At 41.8% G+C, this 13,754-nt stretch overlaps 1 protein-coding gene across 1 annotated transcript in view; it reads right to left on the bottom strand.

Annotated features, from left to right (window-relative positions):
• Nucleotides 1-13,754, bottom strand: part of ZKSCAN8 (zinc finger with KRAB and SCAN domains 8) — a 48,687-nt gene that overhangs the window by 15,420 nt on the left and 19,513 nt on the right. Inside the window, exon 7 of the mRNA XM_036868680.1 lies at nt 6,478-7,164. Within this exon, the coding sequence (XP_036724575.1) occupies nt 6,478-7,164 (687 nt within the window). The remainder of the gene's footprint in view (nt 1-6,477; nt 7,165-13,754) is intronic.

Genomic DNA, 13,754 nt, shown 5'->3' with positions numbered 1-13,754 from the left:
AAAAGCTAACTGTGCCAAAGACAGTTAAATATCCACTGAGATCTGTCACAGGAATCTGTTCTAACTCAACTTTGCCCAAAGTGACCTGACAAAGTCTCTCTGATAATACTTGTCTAACTGCATAAAATAATGCCAGTTAAAGTGATTTTTTGCAATTGGGTTTTCTTCTTAGTGGTGACATTTGATGTTGAAAAGTTCTATGTTATACCTCTACCACATATTTGACTATTGAGGTTCATTTTTGTTGTGTATCCTCTGTTTAGTAAGAGATGAGTTCAAGAGATTTCCCCACACCTGTCCCAGTCATAAAGCTTCTCTCCAGTGTGGACCCTGATGTTTGACATGATCTGAACTTTTTTTTTCTTTCTTTCTTTTTTTTTGGTGGGGGGCAGTGAAAGTGTGGAGTCCTACTGGACTGCCAGGGAATTCCTGATAAGATATGAACTTTGACTGAAGGCTTTCCTACATTATTTACCCTTAAAGAGCTTTTCCCCACAAGGAATTTTTGTTACACTTTAAGAGCTGAGCTAACGCTGAAAGCGTCCCCACAGTGGTCATACATACATAGGGTTTTGTTCCAGTATGGATTTTCCAATGTATAAGATAGAGCTTTTAAGTGAAGGCCTTCCCACATTTTAATATTTACGGATTTTCTCTCTAGCATGGGTTTTCTGGTAATTAAGTGCTGGCTTCCAAACGAAGGCCTTCCCCCACTCACTACATTCATAATGGTGCTTTCCATTGTGGGTTCTTTGGCGGGTGACCAGACTCAAAACACAATGAATCCTACAGTATTATACTCTTTACACCAGTAAGTTTTCTCTTCAGTGTGGATTCTCTGATGTTTAGCAAGGCTATCAGATAACTTAAAGGCTTTGCCACATTCGTGACATAGATAAGGCTCCTGTCCAAAATGAATTTGCTTATGTTCAATGAGACTTGAGCTCACAGAGAAGGCTTCTGACAATGAAGATATCCCCAAGGGTTCTCTGATGTCTAAGATCACTCCAGTGTCTGAAGGTTTTGCCACATTCTTAATTCTCATGAAACTCTTTTCAGGATGGCTTCTCTGCTGTTTATTGAGACTTGGGATTACACTGAAGGTCGTTCCTGGTTGAGGATCTATAGGGCTTTCTTTAAGTTTGGATGTGCTGGTGCTTGGTCAGGGCTGCTAGTGTGCCAGGGTTTGTCTTATGAGGGAGGGATATCTTTGGCTTAATGACTTCCACTCACTTTACGAGTGGCTGCTTCTTTTATTACAGTTGAAGTTGGAAATTGTGCACAAGCTGAATGGAGAATTTCCCACGCCCACAGCATCGACAGGACTGAACTTCAGGGTGAATTCTCCCAGGTATCTTAGGCCTCTTTATCGGAGTGATATTCTCCATGGCTTGAGGCAGTGTAAGTTGTGCGTCCTCAAAGGGGCTCCTCTTGGGTAAATTATTCAGAAGTCCATGAACTTGTCCAGTGTGGAGCCCCTGATGATGTTCCCACTTAGTCTTCTGAACATCTCCCTTGTGTGTTAGACTTCTTGGAAAACTCTGCTTTGAAACAGACTCCTTATTTAAGGCCAGGAGTCACCATCTGAAAGAACAGGTTGATCATGAAATTAGCATCTTTTCCCCAGAGGCAGAAAGAGGGAGTCAAATGTAACATACATGAGAGTAGCCTACAGAGAGAAACTACATAAAACACAACTCTATGTGTGAAAGTTCTAAGTAAGAATACATACTTGCTTTTCCATTAATTTCTGCTCTTATCTTTAGTATTTTCTTCCTTCTGCTTTCTTGGGTTTATTTTCCTGTGCTTTAAGTTCTTAAAAGGGATGTTTAGAGCATTTTTTTTTCCACCTTTGCTTCTTTTCTAAATATAGCATCTATACTTTTAAATGAAATAATTTACCCTAAGGAGCCTGAAAAAGTACCAGGAACAGAATAGGTCTAAATAAATGGAAGCTACTCATTATTAGTATCATCACTAATGTAAAGCAGGAGAAGTAAAATAGAAAGAAGGGACTGGTGAGGAGACTCATTTGTTCAAGAGCTCCAGTGAACATAACAATATAGAAAGTAGCAGATTAAAGAAGAGGTCATCACATTACAAAGCATTTTACTATCTATTTGGAGAGATGATAAAAACCTCAAAGCTGTAAGGTGTATCAGAGAATATCTAGCCTGTCTCCTTATTTTTAAGGATGTAAAACTGAGGCCCAGCTAGGTGGCATTAGCCTAGGTAACAGGATTACTTAGAGGTAAAGATAGGTTGAGACCAAGGGCTCTTGAATTTCACCTTTAAAGTTTTTACCAGCATAACACACTGGCCCACTGTGGTGCATAAACAACCTTCAGATCAAAACTTTCATAATATAGAATAGTGGTTAGGAGAAAACATTGTCAAGTTGAACTTCTGGTTTCAATTCCTGGCTCTACCGTTTCCTAGCTGTCTCTGTTCCTCAATATTTTTAGCTGTAAAATGGGAATATAGTAGTATGTATATCATTTCATTATTTTTTATTGAGAAAAATACACATGTAAGGTACTCAGAAAAAGCCCCAGCATAGGAAGCATTCCAAAAATATTGGCCAATATGGTAGATCCATTATCTCAATGGTAAATTATATTACTTTTCTTAGTTATTCACTGTCCTCTTTGTAAGCTTTATTTTTCTCCACCCTATGGATAGTAAGCTTGGTGATTTGACCTGCTTTGACTAACGAAACGTTAAGTGGAAATGACATATGCTCCTCCTGAATAGATGCTTTAAAAGCCATCATGTGGTCCTACCACTGTTTTTCTTTTGCCATAACAGCAGCATATTCAAGGTAGGAGTATTCTTCTAGCCTGGATCCTAGAGTGGTGAGAATGTGTTGCATTAGTCAGTTAACACAGGCAAAAATGAAAGTAACAGCCAAGCCTTTAATCACTTACTGCAATAGCATTAGCAAGAGGCCCAACAACAAAAAAGTGCTGGCTCCTGCAGTGTTTTATTCTTATCCATGCAACAGTGCCAGGCAGGGGTCAGGTGAATCAGCACAGGTGTGGGGACTGTGTCACTGCCAAGACAGCACCAAACAAAAGGCTCCAGTCATTTTCTGGACCCGGAGGCCAGGGGAAGAAAGAGGGGAAAGGCTAGGATTGTAAAAGTACTAGTACTGAGTCAGAGTGAAGAAAAGTGTCTTGCCTTATTGCGGTGAGAGAATCTTGAAGAGTTACTCGGGCAAGACCCCCAGTAAAAAGGGCCCCAAAAGGAGGTGCCTGGGCTAAGAGTACAGATATGCCTAAAAGCATGGCTGGCCAGGCGGTCTGAGTCTTTGACTGCAACTCCCTTCAGAGACTGCATGCACTGGCTGTGCCTCGAAGTCTTGTGTAGGAGGGTAGCTTTACACCCATGAGGGATAAAGCCTTTGTAACTGCCTATGGTCAGGTCTGAAAAATCATACACATTGAAAACTTCCTTCTTCTCTCCCAGATGCACCATGATTTTCACATGTTATTCCCACTGTACCTTCCTTCATTCCTTTTCATGTGGCTGAAGAACTCATTCTTTCTTCAAGATTTCATCCTCCTTCAAAGCTTTTCCAACCTTCTCATAAGTACTTGTTACACTTACAATGCAAAGCATTCGGTATAAATCCAATGGCTTTATCACTGTAATTATTATTTTCTATCTACTCCTTTCTCCCTGTCCACAAATAGACTGTAAGCCTCTGGAGAGTAGGGTGCTTTTTTCATTTATCTTTGTATTCCTAGTACTTGACACAAGGTCCAACCTAAAATAGATAATCACTAATACCTTAATTTGAGCTTATAAGGAAAAACCATGTTACATATATCCTGATCTCCTAACACTCAATTCTTCAGTAAATGAAATTTCTTTTTCCAGAATGTCTATTCCTTCAAAGTTTTCAGAATACTCACTACTTACTGCTTAGGAATCACAGTTGTGCTGGTCTGGGTGGGATATGGCATCACTTCAGTGCTGATCCCAGAAGGGTGTTCTCCACCCAGACGACTCTGTCTGCAAACCACCATCCTATGAACAAACCAAGACAGCTGGGCCCAAAGAGGTAAATACTGAAAACAATGGCGATAACAACATAGACAGGGGGTGACAGGGAACTCTCTCCAGAGCAGAGCAGGGGGAAACCACAGTGTCCTTCAATTGCCAAAGGCAGGAAAAAGTAGGGCAAAGAATTAACACCTTCAACCCAGCATAGCAAAGTCAACTTCCTGGTGCTTCTTTGAGGCCCTTCACTGCCTGTAAGTACGTGCCTTACTTTCTCTAACATGCCTCATGCCCTGAGTGAGGTCCTATCTCCTCAATTTGAGCTGCAGAACCATGACATTCTCTGCCTTCAGGCCCCATGTCCAGGCCTAAAGTTACCTGAGTAGTGTGGTAAGCACCACCTCAATAACAGAGACTTCATGATGTGCTTTTTAACATGCGTCTGTCACCTCAGTGTCTGAGGGCACAAGTTAGCTTAGAGCTACCTGGAATCCAGTGTGTCTTATAGCTGACTTGCTTGAATTGCTGATGAGAATTTAGGGAAACTGTGCATCCTTAGCAACACAGAGTCTTACTCTGAAGTGAATACCACTTCAACTTCCCACAGTGTTCCCTCCTACTTGTCCACAGTGTGGACCAAAGCAATCTGCAATTTCTATCAATTTGGTGTTCACCTTGTACCTCGAATTACTAAGTTTCAGGGATCAAAAGGATTTCAGGCCCATTACCCAGGAGTAAGAAATCACTACTAAAATAGAAAAATAATAACAAAGTAATTTTAAAGTCCAGATTTCCTTTGAGTTTCATATGTGCAGAGAATACAGAGTTTGAGTTTTAGGCCTGGGGATAGTTAGGAAGTTAGGCTATAGTCTGGTGAACAGCTCTACTGGGATTTCCACAGATATAACAGAGACATTTCTCTAATTGAATTCATTAACTTTCTACCACCTCCCAAATCTGAGCTCTCCTGGTTGATTACAGATATCAAGCTTCACATAGTCACTCAAATAGATCGTTTTTTTTTTTTTTTTTACTGGAGTATAGTTGCTTTACAATGTTGGGTTAGTTTCTGCTGTACAACGAAGTGAATCAGCTACATGTGTACATATATCCCCTCCCTCCTGCCCCCACCCCATCCCACCCATCTAGGTCACCACAGAGCACCAAGCTGAGCTCCCTGCACTATACAGCAGGTTCCCACTAGCTATGTTTTACACACAGCAGTGCACATATGTCAATCCCAATCTCCAAGTTCATCCCCCCCACCCCCGTGTCTACACCTCTGTTCTCTACGTCTGCATCTCTATTCTCAAACAGATCGTTGAAAGTCATCCTAAGACTAATGCCAAACCCAACTCAACAACAGTTCCCCAAGCTTGTTCCATTCTCATACCTCTGAGTCTTTGCATATGCCACATTACACTTTGAGAAACACTGAATGCAAGGGTCGGAAGCACCTGACACTCTTTGAGAGGTTTTTGGTTTAGGAAGCTCAGTTAAGTTCTGGGGTTTATTGGATTATTAAGTCCAAAAGGCCTGGGGCTTATAATTAACCTTTTTTAAAAAATTAATTAATTTATTTTTATGTATTTATTTGCTGCGCTGGGTCTTGGCTGCAGCACATGGGATCTTCGTTGCAGCATGCGGGATCTTTAGTTGTGGCATTCGAACTCTTAGTTGCAGCATGTGGGATCTAGTTCCCTGATCAGGGATTGAACCTGGGCCCCTGCGTTGGGAGTGTGGAGTCTTACCCAGGTCTGGGGCTTTAACTAAGCAAGAATAACCTTGAAGAGGGAATTCCCTGGCGGTTCAGTGGTTAGGACTCAGCCCCTTCACTGCAGAGGGCCAGAGTTTGATCCCTGGTTGGGGAACTAAAATCCTGCAAGCCGCATGGCATGGTCAAAAAAAAAAAAAAAAAAAAGAATAACCTTGGAGAACTATCAGTTGGGATTCCTAGCTAAAAAGAGAGAGTATGCCTTCTGCCACGAGGTCACTAACTCATCTAACCATCTCTAAGAGCATAGTAGTACATCAAAGCCAAAGAAATCAAGACCAATAGGTTAGTTATTTGCAGATTCAGTGAGGATATGTAGTCCCTGTCTCACCAACCAACATTACTTCCAATTTCAAAATTTAATGTTTCACCTATAATACTGGTAGCAACAACAAAAACAAAAGGCTTGCACGTAAGAAAAGGAAAAATCATGTTTGAAATACTGAAGTTGCTCTTACTAAAACATAACAAACTACATTATGGTATAATTTACCTTATGAGTTGTAAAACTGCATTCTCAGAAGTAGATGTGGTCTTAGAGACTTAAATCAATCATTACGATGATGGAGTCCTTTTTCATTGACTTCTCACTTCTTCGATATTCCAAGAAACGAAGTGTCAATTAAAACATTAACTTTGGTGACAACTTCTGATATTAAAAAAAAAGGCCTTTGTAATATCTTCACCATGTAAGTCACTGATGACACTTTCCTTTGGCATGTATTTTCTGGTGTTTAGTAAGATTAGAGCTCCCACGGAATGCTTTCCCACACTCGTCACACTCGTATGGTTTCTCTCCAGTATGGATTCTCTGATGAAGAATAAGAGTTGAGATCTGGCTGAATGCTTTCCTGCATTCTCCACACTTATAGGGCTTTTCTCCAGAATGAATCCTCTGGTGATTAATAAGGGCTGAGTTCACATAGAAGGCCTTCCCACACTCCTTACACTCATACGGCTTCTCTCCTGTGTGGATTCTCTGATGTTTGATGAGGTCTGAGCTCACGCTGAAGGCTTTCCCACACTCATCACACTCATAAGGTTTCTCACCAGAGTGGATTCTCTGATGTTTGATGAGGTCTGAGCTCACACTAAATGCTCTGCCACATTCATTACATTCATTACATTCATAGGGTTTCTCTCCATTGTGGATTCTCTGATGTATAATCAGGTGCGCCCTCACACTGAATGCTTTCCTACACTCATTACAAGTATAGGGTTTCTCACCAGTGTGGATCCTTTCATGCACAGTGAGGGTTGAGCGTGCATTGAAGGCTTTTCCACAGTGATCACACTCATAGGGTTTCTCTCCGGTGTGGACTCTCCGATGTCGAACAAGGCTTGAGCTCTGGGCAAACTTCTTTCCACACTCACTGCATTTATACCATCTTTCTTCTTCAGGCTTGTCCTCATGCCTTTCTAACTGGTTCTCATACTGAAAAGCTTTTTTATTCTCAGGAATCTGTAAAGTATCCCTATCATATATGCTGGGGACCTTCGGGTGTGGGTCCATCCTTACAAAAATCTTCCCTTCAGAATTGACACCTTGTTCATACCTTTGGCCTTGATTCCTGAAATAAACAGACCTTTCAAATGTAATTTATTCCCTGATGCTAAAGCAATATGATGTAATAAAGACTAAACTAGGACTCTCAAACATGTTCCACAAACCCAGGACATACCGATCACACGGCGGCCAGATCATATGTTTTTCTTCAGTCTGTACCACCACAGAACTATTGGAATGAACACCTGACTCAAATAACTATTTAAGTCTACCCTTTATAAAGGTATTTAAAGCACAAAATCTGGGATATATGTGAGCATATAAAATAATAGATAGTTTCTACTTAAGACTTTTTATCATATTTATTTAAATTGGGAAACAAGATAGGAGTTGCAGAGATTTTCAGATAGCAGAGCAGATGAAGGAGCACAGGAATAGAGAAGGCAAAAAACCAGAAATTCAACTGATAATTAATTAGTTTGGGAAAAATGACAATAACATCATCGTTGTGTTTTACCACTCACACAAGTCCACACTATTTGGGTTGGAAGAGAGACATGAAGATAAAAGAAGCTCTGTCTACTGCTACCTCTACTATTGCTGCAGCTGATGTTGCTATGACAGACAGTATCTTAGCAACAGGGGTGCTTTGTCTTCTCTGGAACTGTGACAGAACAGACCCTTTATCTCTCCAAAGAAGGATCCATTCCATCTTTATAATTCAGACCAATGTGTGGATAACTTGTTGGATTGCTCCCACTCTCTTATCCCCTGGGAACAAACTCAATTCTATCTCCAAACTTAATAAAACTTTTGCTTCAAACTCAAATTACACAAATTATCCCCCTCTGCCTTTTTCCATCTTACAAATTGTTTTATGTCTCAACAGTGATAGGTCAACACCCCCAAACCTCTAACCTAAGCATGACAATGAGAAAAACATCAGTCAAATTTCAATTGAGTAACATTCTACAAAAAACCTGAAAGTACTCCTCAAAACTGTCAAAGTCATCAAAAACAAGGAAAGTCTGAGAAACTGTCACAGCCAAGAGGAGCCTATGGAGACATGACAATTAAGTGTAATATGGTATGCTGGATGGGATCCTGGACTAGAAAAAAGAACATTATGTAAAAATTAAGGAAGCGTGAATAAAGTATGGACTTTAATAATAATAGGCAATAGTAACTCAATAGTTGTGATAAGTATTCTATATAATGTAAGATGTTAATAACAGGGGAAACTGGGGACTTCCCTGGTGATCCAGTGGTTAAGAATCCATGCTTTCAATGCAGTGGGCACAGGTTTGATCCCTGGTTGGGGAACTACGATTTTACATGCCACGTGGTGCAGCCAAAAAAAAAAAAGAAAAGGAAACTGGGTGTGGGGGGATATAAGAACTCTCTGTACTATCTTCACAATTTTTCTGTTAATCTAAAATGCCCAGAGATCAGAAACTATTCTAAAAATTTTATTTAAAAATTTGTCTATGTTTTTGAATAGGTAATATACAATTCAAAAGTCAAAATGGTCTCAAAAGATATACAAAAAGAAGACTTGTTTCCACTCTGATCCCCTCAGTTTGCCACCTCCATAGGTAATCAATTTTATTAGCTTCTTGTGTCTTTCCAATATTTCTTTATACAAACATGTACTTTTTAAGCCTCTGATTTCCTTAATCCAGTTTCGAGCCCCACAAATCAGTCACAGGTTTACTTTCATATGGACACTATACCTTCCATGGCTTAGGAACTGTACCATTTCTAAGTGATGTTGTTCTATCAAGTTTCTCTGAACAGTAGCTCCTTGGCAACACTGAAAAAGGCTAACTCAGTGCACAGGTCACATGCAAATGAACCCTTGCCCAGAGTCCAGAAACATGGCTACCATGGAAGCATGTGGTGCAAGTCGCTTTGCCCTTAGCAAAACACAGAGAACTCCTAGTCCTACCCAAACCCCTTCTGGTCTGTAGCTTGCTCACACTTGAATTAGCCTTTCCTGTGACTGCCTCAATGTGCCTTCTTTTCCCTAATATATTCCCCTCACAGCCCCAAACTGCTGATATTGACTTTAGGCAACTACAAAGGATAATAAATACAGTATTTTTTCTGGATAAATTATCTTAAGGGCTACAAATATGTATAAAGTTACCTTTCTGAGCTGTTATCAGATACCTTAAGATTTTTAATTCCAAAGAAAAGCTATCAAGAAGAAAGAGGGACATTTGCTTTCATCATTTAAACAGAAGAAAAAGGTTGGAGGCAGAGGCGAATGCGATATAGATACCAAAAGAAAGGAGTTTCCATGAGTAGAGCATTCAGCTAAACTGATTTTTTCCTTTGAGGCAAAATGACAGTATTTCAAGAACATCTAAATAAAATTGCCAGGTGTCCGTCACTCGTCAATCGTCTGATAACTAAGGTTATCAGAACAAAGGAGAGCTGAGGGCACACAGCCAAGAGAAAAGAAAGTCTCCTCCACCTCCCCACACCCGCCTGGAAATCGGCCCCGCCAGAAAAGCGAGGAGGGTCACTCCAGCGATTGTCAGTCCTGCGAGCCTCCCAGACGCTGTTGGGGAACTCGGGGGTCTCTGGGGGAGTCGGCAATGCCAGTGTGGCAACGGCCCAGAGGAGAGGGAGGAAGGAAAGGACAGAAGAAGAAGCCGTGGGAAGAGAGAAAGGAAAAGATAGTAAAAGAGAAGGGAGGAGTGTGCGAAGAAGGCGGGGAAAGGGGAGGGGCGGCAGGGTGAGGGGAAGAAAAGGGTCGGGGCGCAAGGTAGAGGGGCAGGTGTGAGGCAACGAGGTGCAGCGCGTAGTAACCCTCTCTGCTGCTCTTCGCCCTACAGCTCAATCCAAACCCAAGGAGAAAGACGAGAGAGGTCTCACCTGGAAAACCGTGATTTGATGAACCGACAGGTCCTCTGACGCCCGCACTGGCTCGGACAGGTCGACTTCCGCGGAACCCCGCCCCAGGCACCTGGTGGTCCGCTCTGGGATCCTGGAGGCTTCCCTCTCAGTGGTTCATGAGCTGAGGACCTGAAAGGAGCAAGAGTGGAAAGGATTCTATTTACACAGAAAAAGGCATTTTAGGCTTTTTAGCTAATCCTGCAGGGCAGACGTTACAGTCATCCTCTCATATATAAGAAATCTAAGAAGCAGGTAAGTTTTCTGAGGTTGGACAACTAATAAAAGAGTTGAGGTGGAATTTGAACCTAGATCTGTTACAGTCCCAACTCCTTCCATTTCCCTCCCAACAGAACCAGCGAATGGTATCTCAAGGCTTAGGTCTTAGAAAATAATCCCTATGTTAATTTGTAAATTTAACACTATTCCAATAAAAATACGAACTTTTTAATAAGTAGATTTTAAAGTTCACATAGAAAACTAAACAAGCAAGACTCTGCCTGGGAAAACTGAAAAAGAAGGGCAATGAAGGGGCACTTGTCCTAAAGAATTTTAAACATATTATAAAGCCTCAATAATTAAACAGTCTGGCACTGGTGAATGAGATAAACAAATAATTCAGAATAGAAGGTCCAGAAATAGATGCAATCACAGGCAGAAATCTAGCATATAATAAAGGTAGCCAATCAGTAAGAAAAAGATGAATAGACTTTTCAATAAATGTATGCGGAGAACTGGGTAATCATCTGGAAAAACATTAAATTGGATTCCGACCTCACTCTGTACACCGGTAAATATTTCAAATAAATAGAAGTTGTAAATGTTATAAATGAAACCATACAAGTGCCAGAGGAAAACATGGGAGAAGTCTTTTGTAACTTCAGAGTAGGAAGCCCTTTCTTTCTAATTACGAACCAAAATCCAGAGGCCATAAATGAAAAGACTGATAAATTTGACCCCACACACAAAGAATCCATACTCCGGCAAGGTAAAACAAAAAAACCCACTTAAGTAGAGTGAAAAACAAATAAAAAATGGAAAATATACTTACAACTTATAGCTCAGACAACAGACAGCAAAGGGGGAACTTCTGAATAATAAAAGTCATGGAATTGGCAGAGCTGAGCTGGATTCCCTACTGTTCCACCCTCATTTTGAACTTAACCAGATTGCTGAGCATTCATAACCACACAGTTATGCTGATCTCATTAAGCAGAAGCTTAAGAAAAAAAAAGTGTCCTCAGGTCCCTTACATCCAGAACCTTCAGAAAACTATAGAGTGTCAAAGTTTAACACTTAACAACTCTCCTGTAGGGAGAAGTGTCCCTGTAATTAATATTTCAATAGTGTATTCCTGGCTAGGAGCCGGAGAGACAGTGGTTCTCCTTCTGCTGCCAGAGCTGACATTTATTAATAGATCACTTCTTGACTGTGTGCAAGAACTGGGACCTAGAAAAAATTAAACACGTGAAATTATGAGGGAATCACTGTATAAACAAATAAATCAGCAGAGCAGGCCAAGTCCCAGGAAGGTAAGGAGAGGAAGAAATAATTACAACAAATATCTAGATAGCATTTCTTATGTACCAGGTAATGTTCATGTAATGTAAAAGGCAGTTGCTTTTATCATCCTCATTTACAGACCAGGAAATGGAAGCACAGAGATTAAGTTATTTGGCCACTATCACAGTCTGACTTTAGACTTGCTTACATAAAACGTAGGAAAAAAAGAGAAGAATCACTAAGAGGCTAAAAGTTTTAAGATGACTTGATAATACCTCTCCTTTGCTGCCCTCTTGTCTAGGTTCACCCTACTCCCTCTTGAGGTCCTCCAGCTTAGCCACTTTCCCAAAGACCCTCTCCCCCCAATGCCACTCCCATACCCAGACCTGGCATTCCTCATCAGAATAGTCAGGAACTGGACTCAGCCATTGTCAACCGAGCTGCTGGAGCCAGCTCAGAGCAGTTTTCTAGTAACAGAATCCTTGGAACCAGCAAAAGCAGCTCTTCTAAAAATGCATACATGCAGCTTTCTTGTTAATTGGAGAGTCTGCAATTCAGTAAGATTTCTCTTGAGGGCCTCCCTTTTCCGGAATACTTCTGTAAAAGAAACATTAATTTACTCAAAGAAAAAGCAGATTGCCATAGCTGTTACACTAATTACTAAGGGTAATGGGAGGAAAAAAAAAAAAAAAGAAAGCCATGTCAAATAAGGGGCTAACTTGCAAAGAAGGGCTGTCAGATCACAAACTGGGATTAGCAGGCGTGGCCCTGTGCCACAGGAATCTCCTTGCCATTGCCTCGGAGCACTACCGGGAGAGGGCCTGGAGACATGCGTCGGGAGAGAACAGCACCGCCGTTGCCGGTAGGCGGGTCTGCACACGTGTGGACGGAAAAGTTACTGCTAAAGGGGAAGGGCGATTATTTATTGCCAAGCTGAAATACAGAGATGTATTCTGCATTCTAAAGGAAATGTGGGCACGAAACGCAGATGTGGAAGAGGAAACCTCTCCTAAATGTAGAGCTCCTAATACTTCCAATCATTTGCAGTTTCTCCCTTTTGTTTGGAATGGCAAGCTGAGGGGTCTGGTGGGCATTGATTCCAAATGTACCAGGGGTACACGTTGTTAATGTGACTCAATAAATCTCTGAAGACCTCAGGAACGACAGGGGTTATAATCCCGAGAGAAGTAGTCCAAATGTGGACCCCAGCAGCACTAAATCGCGAGAAAAACCCTTCCCTGGGGGGTTGCATCTGGGCTTAGTGCCCACCGTCCCAGGACCGCCTCTCGGGGTTCATGCCAACGCTCCACCCCGGCCCGACCAAGGAGAGGGAATCCGAGGGGTTGCAGCTGAGCAACGTCCACCACGCCACCGCCCAAACGCAGAGCACGCTACAGCCGCCTGAGCAGCAACCTGCTCCGAGAGCTCCCCGCGGGCGGAAGTCCCTCTCTGCACTTCCGGGGCGGGGCCTAGCTTGTACCCAGGCAGGCCGTTGTGGGCTCTGGTCCCTACTAAGTCATTCCTGGGAGCTCCTCTGCCCCGAGTCTTTGAAAGACTCCGAATTCCTGTCTCACCCGTCACGAAGGTGATTTTTTGCTTCCTGACTTTACCCAGGGTAGGGTCACCCTCGAATATTGGAATTTAAAGACACTGCAGCTGGGAAAGGGCAATATCTCCAGTGTGGGCCCTACAGGATTCCTAAAACTGACACACAGGACCCTAAGAGCTCTGGTCTTCACTATTAGCAGTCTGAAGCCAATGCTGCACATTCTATGTGCTTTCTCCAAGATTAGGAACCAGACCTGAGAGGGCAGGACTTTCAAAAGGGCGGCGGTACTGCAAAATCCCTTGGACTACTGAGTCGTTTATTAAAGAATTTAACTCAAGACACCAGTCAGTATACTCGTTTGGACATACAAGCTGATAAAAGGAATAATTCCTAAAATGAAACACTACAAGTGGAGGCAATAAGTATGAATACATCCCATGGCATAGTATGAATCAAGAACATAAAACAAGGGTCATGATTAGCCAAAAAAGAAATAGGCAAAGCCTCAGGAAGCC

The sequence above is a fragment of the Balaenoptera musculus genome, chromosome 11, assembly GCF_009873245.2.
Source record: "Balaenoptera musculus isolate JJ_BM4_2016_0621 chromosome 11, mBalMus1.pri.v3, whole genome shotgun sequence".
NCBI lineage: Eukaryota > Metazoa > Chordata > Mammalia > Artiodactyla > Balaenopteridae > Balaenoptera > Balaenoptera musculus.
This window is presented reverse-complemented; position numbering and strand designations above follow the sequence as displayed.